Source organism: Bidens hawaiensis, unplaced genomic scaffold, assembly GCF_021521415.1.
Source record: "Bidens hawaiensis isolate Kalapana, Puna unplaced genomic scaffold, B.hawaiensis_p1.1 tig00035151_1, whole genome shotgun sequence".
Lineage (NCBI taxonomy): Eukaryota > Viridiplantae > Streptophyta > Magnoliopsida > Asterales > Asteraceae > Bidens > Bidens hawaiensis.
Window position 1 is genome coordinate 106,798 of NW_027496128.1, and position 20,928 is coordinate 127,725.

The following is a 20,928-nucleotide window of genomic DNA, read 5'->3' on the forward strand; positions in this document are numbered from 1 at the left end:
GATCAAGAGCCAAGTACCGATTCTTACGTCAAAGGGTGGTCATACGGAGAGCCCTCTTCCTGTGATAGGGCTATCGGCTTCTTTGTTGCATGTAAATTGTTGATTAAGGCAAGAAAATTCATGGATTGTGTCACATTATTGAAGTATGTGAATATTGTATCATTTGTATCCAGATTTCTCACATGTATCCGAATTTCCTTCTTCAGCAATCGTATACTTGTATTTATATTTTTTCTTGATATTTAGATATAATTTTTGTTGAAAACAAAGCTGGATTTAACAATTTGTAAATGCAATAATTATATACATTACTAATTTGTGTCCACTTGTCAATTATAAGTTTATATTGTTAAAATAGCTTATAGTTAAAACTCGTAGCTTAAAGAAACTAGCTCAAAATTATCCTATTTACAAACCGTTTCCATTCAAGCTCGGTTCAGCTCATTTACACATCTAAGCCATAGCGAACCTTGGGTCGACCCATTGTCGACCAATATGGGTTAAAGAAAAAGAAAAGAATAATAATGCCAGCAGCACTTAATCTCCGTCGATCGAGGAAACAGATTCTAAATCAATGGCGGTTTATTGCAACTTCAACACCACCGATCTCACATCATTAATCCTAACCAAATGCCCCAAATTCAACTCCAAAACATCATCATCTTCTCTGTCAGTTCATAAATGTTCACCGTTTGTTGTCCGATCAATCGCTACTTCCAGTGAGGACGGCGGATCAGTTGGCGGTGAGAAGAAGAAGAAGAGACTGTCGGAGCAGTCGTCATGGGAGACGAAGGATGCCGAAGGAAATGATTACTTGTACAGGCTTGGTAAAGAGTCCGATAACTTGAATATGACCGTTGGTGCTAGGGCTGGTGTTGTTGATGACCTCTTCACCGGAAACTTCCTCGGCAAGGACTGTACGTCGTCCTCGTTTCTGTTTTATGCCTTTAGTAATAATGTATGCAATTCAGTGTTTGATTTGTCTATTTCTATTCGGATTTCCTAGATTGTGGTTTGAGGTCATGAAATTAGGGCTGGAATATTGTTTATTGCCTGTTTGGCGATACAGTCTATGAATTTGAATTTTTAGAGATAAAATGTATGAAGGAAGCATCAATTTTAGGTGAAAAGACATTATGTTCTAGCAAACCATAGAGACACTTTGAGGATAAATCTTATACTTAGAGCGCCAGAACAACAAACCTTCACAAACCGCCACATGAGCTCCAACTCGGACTCTAAACTTCCTTCACAAACACCTATTTTCTTCCACAACAACAAACCCCATTAAAAATATAAAAATTATATAGTGTATGTATAATATTGTTTGTGTGTGTGTGGAGTCAACACTCTCATCCGCTGGAGGTCTGCAGGCCCGGAACTTTACCGGATGGACTTCTTCCACATTAATGCTCGTCTGGCTACTTCTTGTTTGCTCAAGCCACATCAGACGGATAGCAATTGCAAACTTGCTGTTGACGATGTTCTAATATGTTATAATACTATTTGGCAAATTTGACCAAAAATCAAAATTTGCTAAATTATGTGTAAACTATTCAAATTCGTTATCTAAGATAGTGCTTTATTGAAGGAAGGTAGCTTGTGATTGCCCCTAATTTTATTAGTGTTTTTTTTATGATAAGAACAAAATAGAAGAATTTTTTCATCTAAGATAGTGCATGTTTCATATTGATATTCACACTGTGACACTGGTCCATTAATGATAATTTTTCCTTCTTGTCGCATTGCAGCTGATATTGTGTTTGATTACCGTCAAAAAGTAACCAGGTCTTTTGAATACCTCCAGGGTGATTATTACATTGCTCCAGCTTTCATGGTATATATGTTTAATCAATGAACAAGTGATACTGTATTTTCTTGATTAACGTTTTGTCATTTGTTTTATTTTACAGGATAAAGTTGGTAAGTTCTGTTGATCTAGCACTACTCAAGACACTGAACGTTTCACTCGAAAACCACTGTAACATTATATTAAATACTCTTACGGAGTACTTAACGAACATTGCCAGCATCAAGTTACATTCAGACATACTGTTTTCTTAATGATACTTCTCTGATCATAAATCGTTGGTTCCTGTGGTTTCCTTTCTGCTTATGTATTTACTTGTGCAGTGGTCCACATTGTGAAGAACTATCTTGCGCATCTTCTTAATACCAATGTTCCATTGATTCTAGGTAAATATCCTTTAAAGTTCTAGTCTAAGAGAGAATGTATTAGAAAAATGATCATAACAGGTTCGTTTTTATTAGAGGTGCAATTTTGACCTGTTAGTTATTAACGGGCTGATTTAGGTTGCCTTTTCTATATGACTGATTCCTTTCGCGTCACGCTTATTATGTTATTAGATGTAGCATGCATATTAATTATCTGTAAAATCTGTTATACATTCTTTTATATAAGAGCTGTGTTTTTTTTAACAGGCGTTTGGGGAGGAAAAGGTCAAGGAAAAACATTTCAAACTGAACTTATATTTCAGGCTATGGGAATTTTGCCTGTGATCATGTCTGCTGGAGAGTTGGAATCAGAGAGAGCTGGTAAGATGTGTTTAGTAAATAATTAATGTGCGAACTATGATTACAAAAAGAATATTGTTAGAATTATAATCTGAATCTTTGAATAAAGATGATTTACTAAGGTGGATGCATTTTTTTTGAACGGCAAAGTGAATGCATTAATAATGGATTTTGAAAAAAACAATTTAGGAGGTTATATCATTATATGCATTACAATTGTGACACAATTACTTATGAATGAGTCAAGTGAGGGTGCTTTTTTGTTATTTTCTGGTAAAAAAAATGTAGTAGACACACATTTTGTCTGATTAAACTCACGTATTTTGTATTTTATCTGATCGAGAGCACGTATTTTGTAAACTTGTGAACGCATTTGTTCCGATTATACAGGAGAACCAGGAAGACTGATACGTGATCGGTATCGTACCGCATCTCAATTGGTTCAAAATCAGGTTAGAAGCTTGACCTCTTTTTCTTTCTTAATATATCCATGTGCTTGTACTTTATTTTATATTTGCCACTTATATACTTTGACTGGGTTGACCTCACTATTTTGCCCACGTTTCTAAATGTTTGATAAATAGTCATTGTGTCAAGTATGATTACAAAAATTACCAAGTAATATTTAGGAAGTTATATGCATTAGAATTACCTTTGTAGACAATTGACCCGTTTCCTTTTGGCTTCTTCAGGGGAAAATGAGCTGTTTGATGATCAACGATATCGATGCAGGTCTTGGTAGATTTGGTGAGCTACAGTTTAAATTGGATTGCATAATCTGATTGGATTATAATTATCGTGTAACGTTAGTTTCCATTTAACTCACCTTTGTTGGATTTAATACTTAAATTATGCTGATCATCTCTCCTGGCTCTCCATACTATTTATGTTTTTTAACCAATCCAGATTTCAGATCATAGATCATAATGTTTGTAAATGTTATAAATCAATAGTTTTATTCATTTTATTGTTGTTCAGGAAACACTCAGATGACTGTCAACAATCAAATAGTTGTTGGCACACTGATGAATTTGTCAGATAATCCTACCAGAGTTAGCATTGGACAAGATTGGCGGGACACAGATATTATAAACAGAATTCCTATTATTGTTACGGGAAATGATTTTTCAACATTATATGCTCCCCTGGTTCGTGATGGGCGGATGGATAAGTTCTACTGGTGCAGTTATTACTTTTTAGTTTTAACCTTTCCTTTAAATGCTAATATGTTTAAGTTATAACATTACCAAATTCAAGCTCTTATTGTGATACGGGTCCCGTTCAGCCAAAACACTTTTTTTATCCAAAAATTCTGGAACACATTTACTTTTGCCTAATCTTTTACCAAAACATTTGTTTATATAATTAGTGTTTAATATGAGTATAAAAGTTGTAATATCAGCTATAATTACATGTTTAGCCCATTAGACTTCTGAGATAAAACATAGCCCGAATTGACCAGTTGTAAGTGAAAACGAATGCTATGTGATGTTAATTATATCAATTCTCTAGTTTGCAGTTTATTTACCTGTTTTATGCAAATTTTAAGCTATCTATTCTTCAAGAGTTTTCTTAAAAATATTGTTTATGGAGCAGGCAGCCTACGCTTGATGATATTGTAAATATTGTGAATAGAATGTATGAGAAAGATGGTCTGTCAAAGAAGGATGTTGAAAACATAGTGAAAACATTTCCTAATCAAGGTATATGCTGCATTATCATTATGTATTTATTTGACATCCATACATCATTTTCCTTCTCATTAATCATTTTTGCATGCTTTGATGTTGCAATGCAGTGTAGAAGTTACATCACTCATGCATTTTAATCTTACCTTTAATAGTTTCTTGTAAAAGAGAACCCAGTTGAATCAAATTCCTTGTATGAAGATTAAAATTATCAATGTAGGTGGCATAATGGGAGGGTAGTGCAGATTGGGTATCGGATCAAAACAGTTTGAGTCAAATTCACTCATAGTCATGTCGAAACAGATTGATATGGTTGACTGGCAGACACTCTACCTGGCCATTTCTTTTTTGAATTTCATAAATAAGTTAATTATAATTACAAAGTTGTTATTAAATAACTTTTCATAACCACCTTCTATGTGTTTGGTAATTAGCGGTCAAGAAACCAATTTTTGTAGTTCATGAGTAATAATCCTTTCGTTTTAATCCGGTTACAAATTGATTTTCAAGTGTCAACCAAAGCATTTGCCTTAGATTAATAAGCCAAATTTTTAAATAAAACTATTTAGGAGGTTGCAGTTGAGTATACTTTTGACGACTTTTAAACAGGTTGACATGTTTCCTTTTTAACCAATTCTGATCCACAAAATACGTATATTATATGACATGCATTATATTATTTTTATTGGCAGCCTTGGACTTTTATGGAGCCCTTAGGTCCCGAACATATGACAGCTCGATCTTGAAGGTAGTTACTATGCTCCCCCTTATTAATTGGGTGGCCTATGGCCTATGCACACATTATTCCATTTTCTTTTAAATTAAAACAATGGTATTTTTATAAAATACAAAGAAATGAAAATCCAAAAAGCATGTGCTCATGTGCTGTGTGCCGGTTGGCCCCACCCGACCAAAATCTGTCCTAACCGTTCCCAACTTAACAGACAACAACCTGCCCGGTTTTCCACTTCTACACCACTGTAATTAATTACAGAAGTAATTTTGACACTAAATTTAATTTTGTAGTGGGTTAATGATATTGGTGGTCCTGAAACTATTGGAAGAAAACTCCTCAGGCGAAAAAAGGATGAAAATCTCCCTGTGTTTGTACTACCCCCAGAGGTAATATGTGTAAAATTTTGTAATTTTGTTACCTGATCCAGTTAGTATTTATGTTGCTTGTTTCATTTTATAAATGCCGAAAACGAAGAAAAGAAATTAGATTATGTGGTTTGGTTGAAACGTAACTTTCCTAAGTAAATTAACACTTGAGTTTATTTTGAAAGTGTCAGCATTATTCAATAACAGTGCATGACTTTTAAAATATGCATTCAAACAACCCCATACTAAAGATTATTTTGTGTCCTTAAAATTCTTTAACTTTTTGCTATTTAGTTCTCAATTTTTAAAAATTTTGGATTTCAACTGTAATTTGACTTGATTATTCAGCAAACGGTGGAATCTTTACTTGAATCCGGGTATTCACTCATCAAAGAACAGCAGTTGATAATGGAAAGTAAACTTTCAAAGGAGTACATGAAGAACATGGATGATTAGCAATCACAAGCTGTAGTAAACATTGACTACAGGTGACAAGTTCTGACCCGTTTAGTCATCAATTAATCGATTTCTGTCTGTTTTATCCCAGTTGGGTAATATTTATCAAATGCTTGTGGGTCAACCATAACCTGTTTTGACCCGTTAACCGTAAATCTTGCCACCTACGTTGTTGCTTAATTGCGATTCCATATGTTTGATTGTGTTTCCTTTTTCCAGGTCAATTTGATGCTGAACCAAGATGCAGCTGCAAATAAGGCACATTTTCCTGTATAAATTTAATTTGAATTGTTGGAACACTGACTGGATCACCAACTTTTGTCAAATTTTGTATAATAGTTAGAATTAGAGAATTTTCTGAAAGGTTTTAAAAATATATTTTGCTTGGTCCTTATTTGAAATATCCAAAAAGTTTTATTATTTGAGATCTGATTAACTTCACAATTCGTTTCACAACCAATAATACATATTGAAAACCGCGTAATGCCTTTGTACCTATTGCTTTGAATATGATACACAATATGGTTATGTACTTGTTATGTAACTGTCTCTGTTTCTCTTCGCTTACCTACATATTTATCAAATCTGATATAATGGGACACACCCATCTCAGAATCAATAATATATTGAAAACTGTAAGAACCACACAATGCACTTGTATGTGGTGCATAAGCGTCATGTATACATTCAAAGTTACAATTAGCAGGAAGAAAAGTACCTGCTGAAGAGCCAAAAGAGAAAATATTCTTTTACTTTTGATTAGTTTTAAACAAAAACATATCTTTAGAAAACTTCTTTTTTTTTCTTCAAAAAAGTACATGAAAAATGTCCATATGTCCTTTAATTTCATACAAGTTTTGCTGTATATTTTTTTAGTGACGGTTTAAGTGCATTAAAATACATTACAACATTGCATTAAAATACACTACAACGATCCACAAAACTCAAAAGACAGGACCAAGGGAGCACAGTGCTGTCGGCTATTTCAACTTCTAACGGGATAGTATTAGGAGAAGTAAAACTTGCCTATTGATAGGATCCAACCACTCTTGATTTAAGCCGGCACTATATGGTATTGGTTCTGTTCGTTACGGTACAATAAAAAAGAAATATTTTTGTAAACAAAGTAAAGTAGGAAGTTGAAAAGTGTTAGGTTCAAAAGTGAAAAAAGTTTTTTTGTGACCGTGACAGTAAATATTTTGTGGAATTTAATAAAAAAATAAAAAAAAATCACATAATATGATGAAAAAGAAATAGAAGAATTCAGATATTAAGGCCATTGACGCTTGTACATCCTGCATTGACGTCTGTACATCTATTTATTTAGGAAAATTGGATTTTAATAATCCCAACTTAGTGCAGTTGGCCGATAATAATCCCAACTTTAAAAATAGCCGTCACTGGTCCCAACTTTCACACAATTTGTTTTCATTGGACCTCCGTTAAAAAAAATTAACTACGTTAAGTTTTTTTCAAATTTCAGATTGATATTTTAGGGCTTTTGATCAGAATGAGAATATGAATCGACTGATGTAAAACTTAACTCGAAATTACGCTTTAAACAGTTTGTTTTTTGTTAATTAAAAGTTTAAACATCGGAATTGAAGCATCCTTTAGTCGTTTGGACCACCGTTTGATGGTAAGTTTTACAACAATCTACTCGTATCCTCATTCCGATCAAAAGCCCTAAAATATAATTTGAAATTTGGAAAAAACTTAACGTCGTTAAGTTTTCTTTAACAGAGGTTCAATGAAAACAAATAGTGTGAAAGTTGGGATCAGTGACAGCTATTTTTAAAGTTGGGATCATTATCGGCCAACTGCATTATTATTAAAATCCAATTTTCCATTTATTTATCCAAATTGGTAAGAAGAAGTGGCGGGATTATAGCAAACAAATTAACGTTCATTCCGTTCGAACGGCGATCCGTTAGGTCCTCTCTTTCTCTTTCTCTCTCTCTCCTCCGTCACGGGAAACACCATCGCTCTCGCCGTCGTCAATGTCATCCATCATCAATGCCTTTGTAAGCTTTTTCTTCATTTCATTTATTATTATGTATGCCAATCCTATCAACTAATAATATCCATAAATAAATATATCTATCAATGCAGCCCAAGGCCGTCACCTAACCTCTTATTCTGATTATCATGTAAGTTACCAATATCATGTTGTTTCTTTTATCCATTATATACGTGTACGCTGTTTAATTAATTATATTAATATGTACGACTCTCTCTCTCTCTCTCTCTGTAGAATATTTCGAATCCGTTTTGATGTTTGGTGCCATTTGTAAGCGATTGGTTAAAATGAAGAAGTATCCCATTGGAGCTGAGCATTACGAGCTGTACGAGGAGATTGGCCAAGGTGTTAGCGCCTCTGTTTATCGAGCTAGGTGTCTCGATAACGATGAGATTGTTGCTATCAAAGTTCTAGATTTCGAACGTGGAAATTGTGATCTGGTATATATATATATTCACATTTTGATTAATATGCAATTGTTTCTTCAATTGTGTTTAGGTATAATAATATATTATTTTGATTAGGCTGTTTGCAAGATTCAACTCATAGGATTCATAAGATTTAATTATAACGAAAATACAAAAAAAATCAGCGTTAAATTACTAAGTTCGCCAATTCAAGAGTTCTAATTGTTAGGTTTACTGCTGTTCTGTAGATGGCTTATGCTTTTTAATTGATAGTTCGATTATTGTTTTTTCATGTATTGTATATTGTAGAAAATGTTACACTTTCAGTCTTAATAACATAACTCTTTACTCATATAGCTAACTGAAACTAGATACTTTTCTGTTGCACATTTAGAAAGGAATACCACTTATAGACAAAATCATATATATGTTAACCTCGATACATCATTTATCAAGTTGATACCCCCAAAGAAAGGAAATTTATTGAGCCAGTAGAATGTTATAGACAGCTAAAGTTGCTTTTAAATTAACCTGAGTTAGTTAAACTGAATTTATCTTTGTCTTCACTTCAAACTGGTGGCTAATTGGTTTTTGGATCGGAAGCACCCAGTTAATGATGTATTGGTTAATCGTTTATTACTCTTGCTCATTTGTTTATCTGTATCCAGAATAATGTATCGCGTGAGGCTCAAACAATGATCCTGGTTGACCATCCAAATGTTCTTAAATCAAATTGTTCTTTTGTAAATGACCATAACCTATGGGTTATTATGCCTTTTATGGCTGGTGGTTCTTGTCTCCATATGCTGAAGGCCTCCTATCCTGAAGGTTTTGAAGAAGTTATTATTGCAACTATATTACGGGAGGTGTTAAAAGCGTTGGAGTATCTTCATCATCATGGGCACATCCATCGAGATGTTAAAGTGAGTTTTCATTCCCACAAAGTTCAAAAGTTTTTAAATTTTGTATCCACTATGTTTTTTTTTTCTGCATGTACAAGCTTTTCTTCTGTTTAGAGATATATTTACAAGTTAGTGCTGTTAGTTTGCATTGGTTTGATGTAATATGTTTGTTGGAAAATATTAGATCATAATTACAATTGCACAAATATAGGTGCTCTCATGTGTAACATTGTACTCTCTATGTAGGGACATTCTGTAATTATTATTTTACACAGTCAATCAATATACAGCTACATGGCTTATCTGAACATAATGTTTTGTGTGTATTGCTTAATAACTTTTGGTTATACAAGTGGCCTATACACGCATGAAACTGTGATTACATTCTGTTTTATGCAAAACCTTTTGACACGATTTTTTTAATATTATTACAGTTTTCATAATCAAACTTTAGAACTACGTTTAGTGTATGTCTGAATTTAAGTTTATCTTGGATTGTGTATAGAGAAAGTAAAGGGTATTTTCTAGTATGTTATTTTTATTTAGAATGAATATAAATTCTAATATGGTCAGTTTTGTCTGTTTTGATAGGCTGGAAACATTCTCATTAGTGACCAAGGTGCAATTAAGCTAGGTGATCTTGGTGTATCAGCTTGCTTATTTGATGCTGGTGATAGACAACGTGCAAGAAATACATTTTGTGGGACACCATGCTGGTACTGTTTTTTCAACACTAGTAGTTCTCATACTAGAATTTAAAATAATCAACTGGAGCTTTTCAATTTTGCTAGGATGGCGCCTGAGGTTATGGAGCAATTGCATGGATATGATTTCAAGTCAGTAATTTTCCTTGACCACATCAATATCTTGTCTTTGTTCAAGAAACCCATAATAATGAAGTAACAATAAACTAGTCAGGAAAATCGAAATGTAGTAATTATTCTCCTTGAAAATTTCTGCAGGGCTGATATATGGTCTTTCGGTATAACAGCTCTCGAGCTTGCTCACGGGCATGCTCCTTTCTCTAAATATCCCCCAATGAAGGTGCCTTCACTTTACACACACACACACACGCTATGTATTGCATTAATATGCATTTTCTTATGAGTTTTCATGAAATAAAATACTTGTAGGTTTTGCTAATGACCTTACAAAATGCACCTCCTGGTCTTGATTATGAGAGCGACAAGAAGTTCTCCAAGGTAACGTGTTATTTTTCTGTAGACCCTTTTATTTGTAAATACATTTGACACGTTTCTTGCTTTGTTTTCTGTTCAAAGTCTTTTAAGCAGATGACTGCAAGTTGCCTGGTTAAAGATCCTTCAAAGCGTCCTACTGCAACAAAGCTTTTGAAGCATTACTTTTTTAAACAAGCTAGATCAAATGATTTTATACAGCGTAAGCTTTTGGAAGGCCTACCGACAATTGGTGATCGCCTTCAGGAAATCAAGGTTGGTGTATAAAATTTCTCTGAATTTTCTTTTGTGTTCCTATAATATATGTTTTTTTTCTCTCCTTGAACTGTGATAATAAGTTGATTGTATAAAAACAGAGAAAAGATGAAGATATGCTTGCTCAAAAGAAAATTCCAGATGGGCAGAAGGAGGAAATTTCACAGGTAAGCTTTTGCATATGCAGCGAACACATCTTTATTTCCTTATGTTGTGGGTCTGTGTTGGAAGTTTAATCTTCATTTTACATGTGAAAGGTTGTTTTGGTCCACTTGTAAAAGTTGGTCTTTCATACAGAATACCAATAGAAAAAAGTGGTGGGAGATTTCACAAAAATATTGGTGTGGTTTTCGTGTGTGATATATGATTCTGGGCCAACAATTGGTATCAGAGCCCAGAATCGTATATCACACACGAAAAAACACATCTGTATTTTGTAGAAATTCCCACGATTTTTTTCTTATATTAATATGAAAGCAAGACCACTAAACCCTTCAACTTTCACAAGTGGACCATAAAACCTTTCACATGTAAAATCAAGATTAAACTTCCAACAATTATTTTTTGGAAGAGAATAAAACTTGTTTTTAGACTCATATTTTAAGTAAAATGAAAAAAAAATCAACTAAATATAAACTAGTTTTTTTCCCAAGCTAACTAACTTACCTTATATCCTTTTTTCTTTTCTTATGTGAACTGATTTAACCCATCAACTTCTTGGTTCACCCATATAGTTTCTTAGACAATCAAGATTAACGCCTTCAGTCTGGACTGTTTTTTCTTCTTTTGGGCCCCTAGTTTGGTTTTTTGTTTTTTTTTTTATTTTTTTTTCCTTTGGTTAGCTTCCCATTCATTCATAATTGTGGTTTAGGTGGATAAAGGTGAATGGATGCAGTACTATTCATCAAGTACTAAATTGTTATATATATAATTTGCTTCCAGAATGAATATAAAAGAGGGATCAGTGGTTGGAACTTTGACCTTGAAGATGTAAAAGCACAGGCATCCTTGGTATGAAACTTTAAATTCTTTACAAAATAATTATCAGTCTTTATATCCTAATAGCCATCCTATGCAATAAAAGATCCAAGATGAGGACTGTGCACCTGAAAAATTGGGGAGCTTCAATTCTTTCTCTGGGAGTGAAAGGAAGCTTCAGCATCAGTTGTCATCCGTGAGTGAGGCTTCAGAATCTGCTGAAGTTGTATGTCAAATAGCCTTTTGATATTTTTTATTTGATTTGTATTTTGGCTTTAGAGTAATGGTCTTAAACACTTTGTAGGAAGGATCTGCTCCACTTGGATACTCTGCTTTGGGTTTCTCTCTGTATGTCAAACTTCAATTATATTGCACCGTTTTACTTCAGATCATGATGCATGATCTAGAGGTGGAAAATTGACCCGTCTACTTATGATTGGGCTCAATTTGGGTTATGGTTTGTTTCTTACTACGGATCAAACTAAAAGTTTTAGCTCACAGAGAAACTGGTCAAACCGAGTCAAACAAGCTGAAAGTCTCCCACAATGGTTTTAATATTACAGCCTCTTTAATCATTTTATTTTTAAAAGTTAGAGACTTCTTATCTACATGCATACCTCAATGGAGAAAGAAATTTGAGTATTTAAAATTAGATTATTTTTGCCATAATGTCTTTAAATTAATATTTCAATAACCGAGTATATGTATCCATATTTAAGCCATGATGTTGTTTCTCAATCATATTAGAGCATTTACAATTTATAGGAAAAAACGGACGCAAAAACTGCTTCTCTTGCAAAGTATTATGTAGCTAAAAGTTGTTGCATTTAGTTAGCTTATATTTATCTCATTAATATCCTCTGGATTGGTTTATTTATTTATTTCTGTTTCTTTCATATGTTTAGAGGAAAAGCTGAAGATGAGTTAAGTGCTGCTAGTTCTTCCAACGGGCACATGGTTTCCCAGAGTTCTTCTCCTCGTGCTGCTAATTTAAGCGAGTTTAGTGGAAAACCATTTGATGGCATTCCTACTCATTCTCATCATAGAGCAGCTTCTTCTGGCAGTATTGGTTCATTTGATAGGTATAAAATTCACATAAATATAACCAAAGTACTTTTGGTGTGTTTGGTTTTAAGGCTTGGCTTTGACTTTTGAGGGTATGGGTTTATGTTTGGCTTGATGGGTAGGCTGCATTTGAAATCTATACTCATTATCATTGCATCTTGTCATCAAACCCATACCCATAGCGGTTCATGTGAGCAAACCAAACCACACCTTTGTATCTTGATAACTGATCTAAACGGGCCAGGTTGACTTGAAACACGTTTTGTTTCGATATATAAATGTTTTGTGAATATTTAGTGTTATATATGGTTACAAATACCATATTATTTCAATAATAAACTGCTTTCTGCAAATCTTAAAGGATTTGTAGCAAGACATGTACACATTTTCAGTTATTAATTAACTCTTAACTTATCAATTTGGATCCCTTTATCTATAGGTGGAAATTTTTACCAAATTATATGTGAAGTGGATGGTTTAGGCTATGTTTTACATTTAATGGGCCAAACAAGTTAAACTAAAAAAATAGTTGGAGGGTCAAACAGGTAGGCAGTCGCCCTAAGTGTATATTTAGCTCATAAAACTTCCTAAACCTATCCAAACACTGGATTAGTATTGAAATAATATAATTTTCTAATCTTATTTAATACTTTTGTATTGTTATATAACACTCTAGTTATTTATTATAATCATAAAAATTTTGGACAAAACGTGTTTCAGGTTAACAAGAACTGATTATACCTGCCGATTAAAATATTTTTTTTTCTGTCAACTCTCTTGTCTCTGCTATTTTACAATTTTCTGGAGTCGCAAGTTGCAATGGCACACGATCATTTCACATAGACGATCATGTCTCTGACTCAGTTTCTAAAGGTTAGTAATAACATTGCTTAATTACTCTCAGAAGCTTTTTCATTTTATCTTATTTCGTTAATTATTGTATTTAACCCAAGGGTAGTTCTCTATTATCAACTAAAATAATGAAACAGCAGATGTTCAACAGAGAGGGCGTTTTAAGGTTACATCCGGGAGTGCTGGCATAGATAAGGTAACTCAGCTGTTTTATATTTCAACTTCTTCATCTTTAAGGTTACATCCACTATTTCTTTGCAGGCAACTGTACCTCCTATGTTGCAGAAGAGTCACAGTATGCAGGTTTGTATATCTTTCATAAATTCACCCAAACTTTTTAGGGTTTTTGTTAGTGAAACCAAACATGGTTACCCAAAACAGAAATCACACCAAGTTATGTTACATTTTCATGCAGTAACTCCCTTTGGTAAGTGAATACAGTACCCAGTGCACGTATTCAAACGGGTCAGTTTGAATGGGTCAAACGAGTTGAAAGGCACCCAAATTGTATTTTTAATGCATTCTTGTTCTTTATAGGTAATAAGCAGCCAAAGTCACATAGGCCATCATACATCTGCTATGCCCCAAAATCATCTTCCGTTACCCGCTCTGCAGTTTATTTTGCAGACAAATACTCTTCAGAGGGTATGTATCAGATACACATGTATTGAAAATTTGAAATTTTAATGTCTTCGGGATCTTGTTTCACTCAAAAGTTAATTTTTTTAAATGTTAAATTTGCAGGATTGCATTTTGAGTCTAATGAAGGCTAGCGATTCTATAGGTTGGAGGGATAAACATATGTGAATACATTTATATTACTTTTGTTTCATTAACGTTTTTATTACTTGAGTGTTTTAACTAACTTTATTATAGATGAAGCCTGCTTACCTACACACATTCCCATATCAGATAAATCCATGGTATGCACACATGCAATTTCACTTTATAACAATCAAATTCAACTATAAAAAGTAAACTTAAGTTTTTGATGATGCGTTATTTTCTCATTCACAGCTGGATGCAGCAAGCAGCAATCGGGAAAAGGAATTACTAAATGAAATAACTTATTTACAATGGAGGTATGCACATGTTCACAGCGACCAATTTATTTTTATTGGAGTTATGTGACATAATATTTTATTTTCTATACATTTAGGCTCACATGTGCACAAGAGGAGCTCCATAAATGTCGAGCTGAACATGTCCAGGTTATTTTGCAACCCTCATGCCTATTCTTAAATTCCAGTAAGCAGTGGAAAAATGAGAGTGTTAGGCGGGTTAGAAAATGTATTTGTCTTGAAACGGGCCAGGTTGGGTTAACCCAAAAGCAAGCATTTTACAACTCTGCTTAATACGCTATAAATGTGAATTTTAATGATGTGAGTAAAAAACTATTTAGGTGGTTAAAATTTTACACTTTGTGTAAACGAGTTGAGCTAAGCCCGAGCTCGCCTAAGCACAAACTTGGCTCGTGTAATAAAAGAGAACTTGAACTCTACTTGGGCTTGGCTTGTTTTTTATTTACTTATGATTTAGTTATTTTGTTTATGTACATTATAAATATTTTTTTATGTTTATTTGATTATTTTTATCATATTTCTATATATATTATTAAATAAAATTTATATAGTTAAAAGCTGGATAAGTGAAGCATGGCCTTGATCTGGGCTTATAGCAATCCAATCTCGAGTTGCTTAAAAGCGGTTTGGCTCGTTTACACCTTTGATTCAACTAATTTGACCTGCTTCCTTTTAAGCCACCTTTTCAGTTTTTATCAATTAAACTTTCTTGGAGATAAAACATAACCCGAATCGACCCATTTATAAGTAAACGGGTCAAACTTTCACCTCTCAGTGGATTATATGTTTTTGGAAATATCAAGTTGTAACATGTCATCTGCAGGTATGAACTTTATTATTATACCTTCAGGTAACCCCCGGGACGGAAAACGAGACCTTTTTTTCTCCAAGAGCGGCTCCTGAATAAAGAGGTCAAGTTATTTAAGTGTTTATATATTTTTAGTATTTTGCTGTTGAGGGTTGCATAATTTGTAGGGGGTCCCTAAAACTATCATCCCCCATTCCACCCTTGTGTGTGTAGGTGTTCTTTCTTTCTTTCTATTTGTGCATAAATTGTTATGACCATTGTTCTATATGTGTACATGAATGCTCTTTATTTTGTTTGACATAAAACTGAATTTGCCTTGTCTACTTAAACCCTGTCTTTATGTGATCATTGTTGTGGCGGTTTTGTTACATTCGCGCAATAAAACAAAACTACAGTTACCATTGATGTCATTGTTGGGCTGATTGATCATTTGATCAAAAGCACTTTCTGGTCTCTTTTGTACATATTTCTGGCTTCTTTTGACTAATGTTTTACCCATTTGAGATAAAACACAAACCAAATGAATGTGTTTATAAATATGATTAATGATACAAATTGCGTATACTGGTCTAGCCGTAAGTTGTGCACTTGTTTGCATGAGAACAAACATACATGAAAAGAACAATGCCATTGCTATGAGCTATAAATAGAAAGAAGAATACAAATAGAAGATTTGATCATTTCTCAGCCACTTTCTCGTGCGTTGTGTTTATCAAGAAGTGTGATTAACAACGGGTTTGACTAAAGAAACATCATTGACGTGCTATTGAGACATCACTAATGGGTCATATGGTCACATGGCATGCGAAAAACTGTCATATGGGTCGTATATCAATAAAAAATGGTATATGGGTCTATGACATGAAGGAAATGGTCATATGAGTTGTATGAGTTAATGTTCGTCAAATCATATGGCTCATGAATATATTTGACTGACGTATAAATAAATTATGTGACTTTGGAACGTGGTCGGGTTTCCATCTCACCGCTTGTCTTTAGTGTTTCTTTATAAGCCATCGTTTTTGGTCAAACCCTAACCACGAAAATAACATGATCTCAGTTTGTTGCCATCACCGTCATCGAGCCTCACCTCGATTGATCAAAAGGTTTTCGGTTTGGCTTTAATACCAATTTAAGAACGACTTGACAATAAAAACACACGATTTAGGAAGAACTCTTGTATTATTATTAAGAAACTAGCTTAAAACTCGGTTACAATAATAATATCTCTACAATAATGTCGTTTAATTGGGTAGCTAAAACCCCAATTGCAACCCAATAAACTTATTACATCATTAATGAATCCACAAGCCTAAAATAGGTGTGCCTAATTAGATGAAATTACCAAGTATTTATAACCAAATCGGTGGGAGCTAGCTAATTCTGAGTTCTTTTCTCTAGCTATTTGAATATCTTCGGACTCAACATGATCATTTCACAGTGCCAAGTTAACCGAGCCAAACTAGGGTCAAGTTTAAACTCGTAGTGTTTACAAACAAAACAAACCAAGAAAACCCCAACTTAAAAGAAGCCATGATCATTCTGTCGTTCGTTTGAGCGAGTCAACTCAGTATCAGATTTAGTCTGATGGAAAGGAAAACATTGTGTTGAAGAGAGAGATGGAAGATGATGATCTCAATCAACAACACAAACGACCTAAGGTAAGGTAAGGTGAGGTCGCTTTCATTCTTTCATTTTTACGCCAATTTCAGCATTTATTTATGATTCCACTCGTAAATCTTATTATATATATCATCAATGTACGCAGTTTTAATCGTCTTATGGATTCCGTGCTAATTAATTATTATCTATCTCAAGTCTGAATTTGATACCTGTTGATTAAGTCTCTGTTTGTTCTTGAATCCTATTATTATTACTTCTCTTAATTAGTAACTGAATTATGTTTGTTATGCATACTAGACGTCAATAGAATTAGGGGGGGTGCGCGATCCCGTTTGGTTTCGGTTTTTGAATTTTTTAAAGCCATTCGATGTCGGTTTGGTTTCGGTTTTTACGTTGTGCCATTGGAGCTTGAAATTTTTGGGCCGGATAAATAAATTTGATCCAGATAATGAATTTGGGTCTAAATTATTTTGTTAGTTAATAACTAATTGATTATTATACATTTGGGTTAGAATATTTGAGTTACATATTTATAAAAAAATTTTAAATTACTTAGTATAATATAAAAAAATGATAAAAAATATATATAGCCGGTTTGGTTTTTTCAGTTTTTACATGCAAAACCAAAAACGAACCGTGAGTTCGGATTTTACAAAAACATTAATCAAACTGTCTGTTTAACTTTCGGTTCGTTTTTTCTGGTTTTATGCGCAACCCTAAAATGGAGTGCATATTGATACTAGGCTTCCATGACAATCATCGTGCTCTTTTACATTTAGATTTTCGAAATTTAGTAATAATTTATTTAGTTCATGTTTATTGTTTTATCAGTATCAATAATCTGGAATTGGTAGTTTTCCTGTATCACCAGCACGACTCAATCCACTGGATGGACTGAGTCCGTTAGGGTTGAGGCTCAGGAAGAGTCCATCTTTGTTGAATTTGATTCAAATGAGTCTTGCACATGGAATTGCTGCTTCTAAAATAGGGAAAAAACGGAACAAAAACACTTCTGTTGCGGTTGTTACTGATAAGCTAAAGGCTTCAAACTTTCCCGCATCACTTTTGAAGATAGGTACCTGGGAGGTAACTTCACATTTCATCTTGTAACTGTAGTCTCGTTTGAAAAACGTCGCTGTAAACGAACTCGTTTAACTTTAACCGTACAGACGAATGAACACAAACACTTAAAACAAACAAGTTTTCTTGTTAATTCTAAACGAACATAAACAAACGTAAATGACCAAACATAAACGAATGTAAATGAACCGACATAAACAAGAAAATGAGCGTATTCCTGTTCAGTTGTCGTCATTAGTCAATTACTCAAGCGTTAGTTCTAATATTTGATTGGGCTAAATGGGTTGATGCATAATGGGCCAGTTAGTATTACTAATAACTAATAAATAAATTGAAATGAATATGTAAACAAACGAAAGTAAATGACAAACATAAACGAACGTTCAGGAACGTGAATGAACAAACCGGACGTGTGCTCTTGTTTGTCCATTTAATAGACTAACTTTTCACTTAACCTTCAGTTCCTTTACTAAACTTGAGATTGACCAACATGTTATTATTTTGTAGTATAAATCAAGATATGAAGGGGACTTGGTAACTAAGTGTTACTTTGCAAAGCATAAGCTCGTATGGGAAATTCTTGATGGCGGTTTCAAGAATAAGATTGAAATTGAGTGGCCCGACATTATGGCTTTGAAGGCCACTTGCCCAGATGACGGGCCGGGTCATCTTGACGTAGTGGTAATCTTCATTCTTTTAGCATTTAATCTTTATTTTTATCATTTAATAATCACAAATAGTGTTAATGGTTTAAATTTTATGCTTTTTATGTGCAGCTAACCAAGCGGCCTCTTTTCTTCACAGACACAAATCCCCAGCCCAGAAAGCATACGATATGGCAACCAACTGCAGATTTTACTGGTGGACAAGCTAGCATACACAGGTACAGTTCAGCCCGTTTGACCCATTACCCAACTTGCTTGACCACCCGTTTCCTATGATAAAGTGTTTATTGACAAATACAGATTGAGTCTAATAGTGTTGGATTGTTCTGTTTTCACAGGTGTCATTATCTACAGTGTCCACCAGGGTTATTAGGAAAACACTTTGAAAAGCTGATTCAGCGTGATCTTCGTCTTAGTATGCTGAGTCAGCAAGCAGAGATAGAATTGAAGTCCCCATATTTTGAACCCCTGGAATATCTTTGATTTACATGGTACACCCTCACCATCAGGTCGGTGTTCATCTGTGAATGAGCTGCATGATACTTCTGGTAGACCTGCAGAGGAAGCACCTTCTCCCAGCTCAGGTAAACTGGGACTGCAAGATCTTAGTCATTGGGACCGAATTAAAATGCCTGGGATACATACATCAATGTCGATGACAGGTTTAGTGAATCACGTCGAAAACAGAATCAAAGAACAAAGAACATTCAGCAACCACCCTCTTTCCCGTGAAGAGCAAAAAAGCCTAAAGATTCTAGACGACATTTCCCGATGCTTATTAAATGACAGTCAATACGGGTCAACACTTGCAGACGAGAAAACCGTTGTGTCAAAAGTTAACAACTCTCTTTGTTGTCTGTTACAGAAGGGGACCCCCACAACATTTCAGAATCTCGAGCCCCAGACCGACCACAATGGGCCTAGGCCAGTTTTAGGTTCGGTAAGTGAAGGACTCGATTGGTGACTTGCTGCTTAATCTTCCAAGGATAGAATCTTTACCACAATGCTTCTGCAACTTGTAAACATGAGATAAGGGTAGTTTTGTAATTCGGTATTTTCAGTCGTTACTTGTAGATGGTGTAGGATGTTTCGGATCGTGTACATATGTTATCGCTGACTCGTACTTCATGCATTAATAGTTGGTGAATCTCTCTACAGAAAAGTGACTTCTGTATACTTTTTTTTTGAACGGCCAACTAAGTAACGCCGGGTACTCTGTACGCGAGCCGGCCACTAGTCCGGACGGACGGAGCCCCTAGCGGTCCACCTATTGAGGGATTAACCGGATAAAACCCGGGCCCCACTCCCGCCAAACGGAACGACAGCGAGGAGCCGGTAAAACCGGGTGAGATCAGGACTCGAACCCTGACAAGCCAGGGTCATCCCTCATATTTCACATATAAGTTGGTGATAGTGAGGTTTGAACCCCCTACCTCTCACTTATAAAGTGAGTGATCTACCATTGAGCCACAACCAACTTATAATGACTTCTGTATACTAAACACAAATTATATCAGTTGGTTAATGCTTACATTTTGGAAATAATAATATTTCTCCAAAGTCTAATGTATTTATTTTCAAACTAATGAATATCAAAAATGAGAATTTAAGAAGATAAGATAATAAATAGTTTGACTGAAGTACCATTCAAAAAAACTAAATAAATACATAAATAAAAATGTTCAATATTTTATGACCGTAAAAGTTGTCTATTATAAATTTAAATATACTTAAAAAGTAGCTATCTACGTGATCTTTTAAATTTAAGGATATATTCCTTAAAGAAAATATATTCTTGACAATCCTTAGTTAACCAACTTGATGTTGACATTTGATTGGAATTGTTGAAGTTAAAGCTTCACAAATCATATTGAAGCTGTATCTATAAAATAAATACTAGTAGAGAGCCCGTCCAACGTGTAGGGGCTGAAATATGATTAAACGGGGCTGAAATATGACTAAACTGCTGTTGATTATAGGAATTAAAAATATGACCAGCTACATGACTTGATGTGACGACGTCTTATTTCATAGTTTCTTATTTTTATCTATGAGTTTGACATTTTCTCCCTCTCATCAACATTTTTGTCCATGAGTTGTTGGTAAGTATAGTAAGTATAGATAACTTCAAAATTCATTCATTATCGCAATTCTATTTATACATTAGTGGCCTTAATTAATTATTAGTGGTTACCGAAAAGTTGGATAAGAAATT

The 20,928-nt window shown here is 34.2% G+C and overlaps 2 protein-coding genes and 3 long non-coding RNA genes across 5 annotated transcripts; all 5 read left to right on the forward strand.

Annotated features, from left to right (window-relative positions):
- The first annotated feature begins 559 nt into the window (after window positions 1–559).
- On the forward strand, window positions 560–3,776 carry LOC143587128 (ribulose bisphosphate carboxylase/oxygenase activase, chloroplastic-like). Its single transcript, XM_077068506.1, has 8 exons — window positions 560–917; window positions 1,752–1,837; window positions 1,914–1,923; window positions 2,134–2,196; window positions 2,443–2,556; window positions 2,926–2,987; window positions 3,228–3,282; window positions 3,514–3,776. Exons 1-8 carry the CDS (start codon window positions 575–577, stop codon window positions 3,774–3,776), a joined length of 996 nt encoding a protein of 331 aa, XP_076924621.1. The 5' UTR covers window positions 560–574.
- Window positions 3,777–4,168: 392 nt separating this feature from the next.
- On the forward strand, window positions 4,169–5,466 carry LOC143587125 (uncharacterized). The gene is made up of 3 exons (XR_013144824.1): window positions 4,169–4,238; window positions 4,916–4,971; window positions 5,250–5,466. It is a non-coding gene; the product is annotated as an uncharacterized LOC143587125 (long non-coding RNA).
- Window positions 5,467–8,048: 2,582 nt separating this feature from the next.
- LOC143587126 (serine/threonine-protein kinase ppk11-like) lies at window positions 8,049–13,341 on the forward strand. Its single transcript, XM_077068504.1, has 12 exons — window positions 8,049–8,240; window positions 8,876–9,130; window positions 9,701–9,825; window positions 9,901–9,945; window positions 10,072–10,153; window positions 10,243–10,311; window positions 10,390–10,560; window positions 10,662–10,727; window positions 11,503–11,571; window positions 11,645–11,764; window positions 11,843–11,886; window positions 12,444–13,341. The coding sequence occupies exons 1-12, from the start codon at window positions 8,055–8,057 to the stop codon at window positions 12,691–12,693; spliced, it is 1,482 nt and encodes a 493-aa protein (XP_076924619.1). The 5' UTR covers window positions 8,049–8,054; the 3' UTR covers window positions 12,694–13,341.
- A 259-nt stretch (window positions 13,342–13,600) lies between these two features.
- On the forward strand, window positions 13,601–14,264 carry LOC143587120 (uncharacterized). The gene is made up of 3 exons (XR_013144820.1): window positions 13,601–13,651; window positions 13,717–13,758; window positions 13,993–14,264. It is a non-coding gene; the product is annotated as an uncharacterized LOC143587120 (long non-coding RNA).
- A 71-nt stretch (window positions 14,265–14,335) lies between these two features.
- Window positions 14,336–15,729, forward strand: LOC143587119 (uncharacterized). Its single transcript, XR_013144819.1, has 4 exons — window positions 14,336–14,378; window positions 14,473–14,537; window positions 14,615–14,666; window positions 15,361–15,729. It is a non-coding gene; the product is annotated as an uncharacterized LOC143587119 (long non-coding RNA).
- The last annotated feature ends 5,199 nt before the right edge of the window (window positions 15,730–20,928 follow it).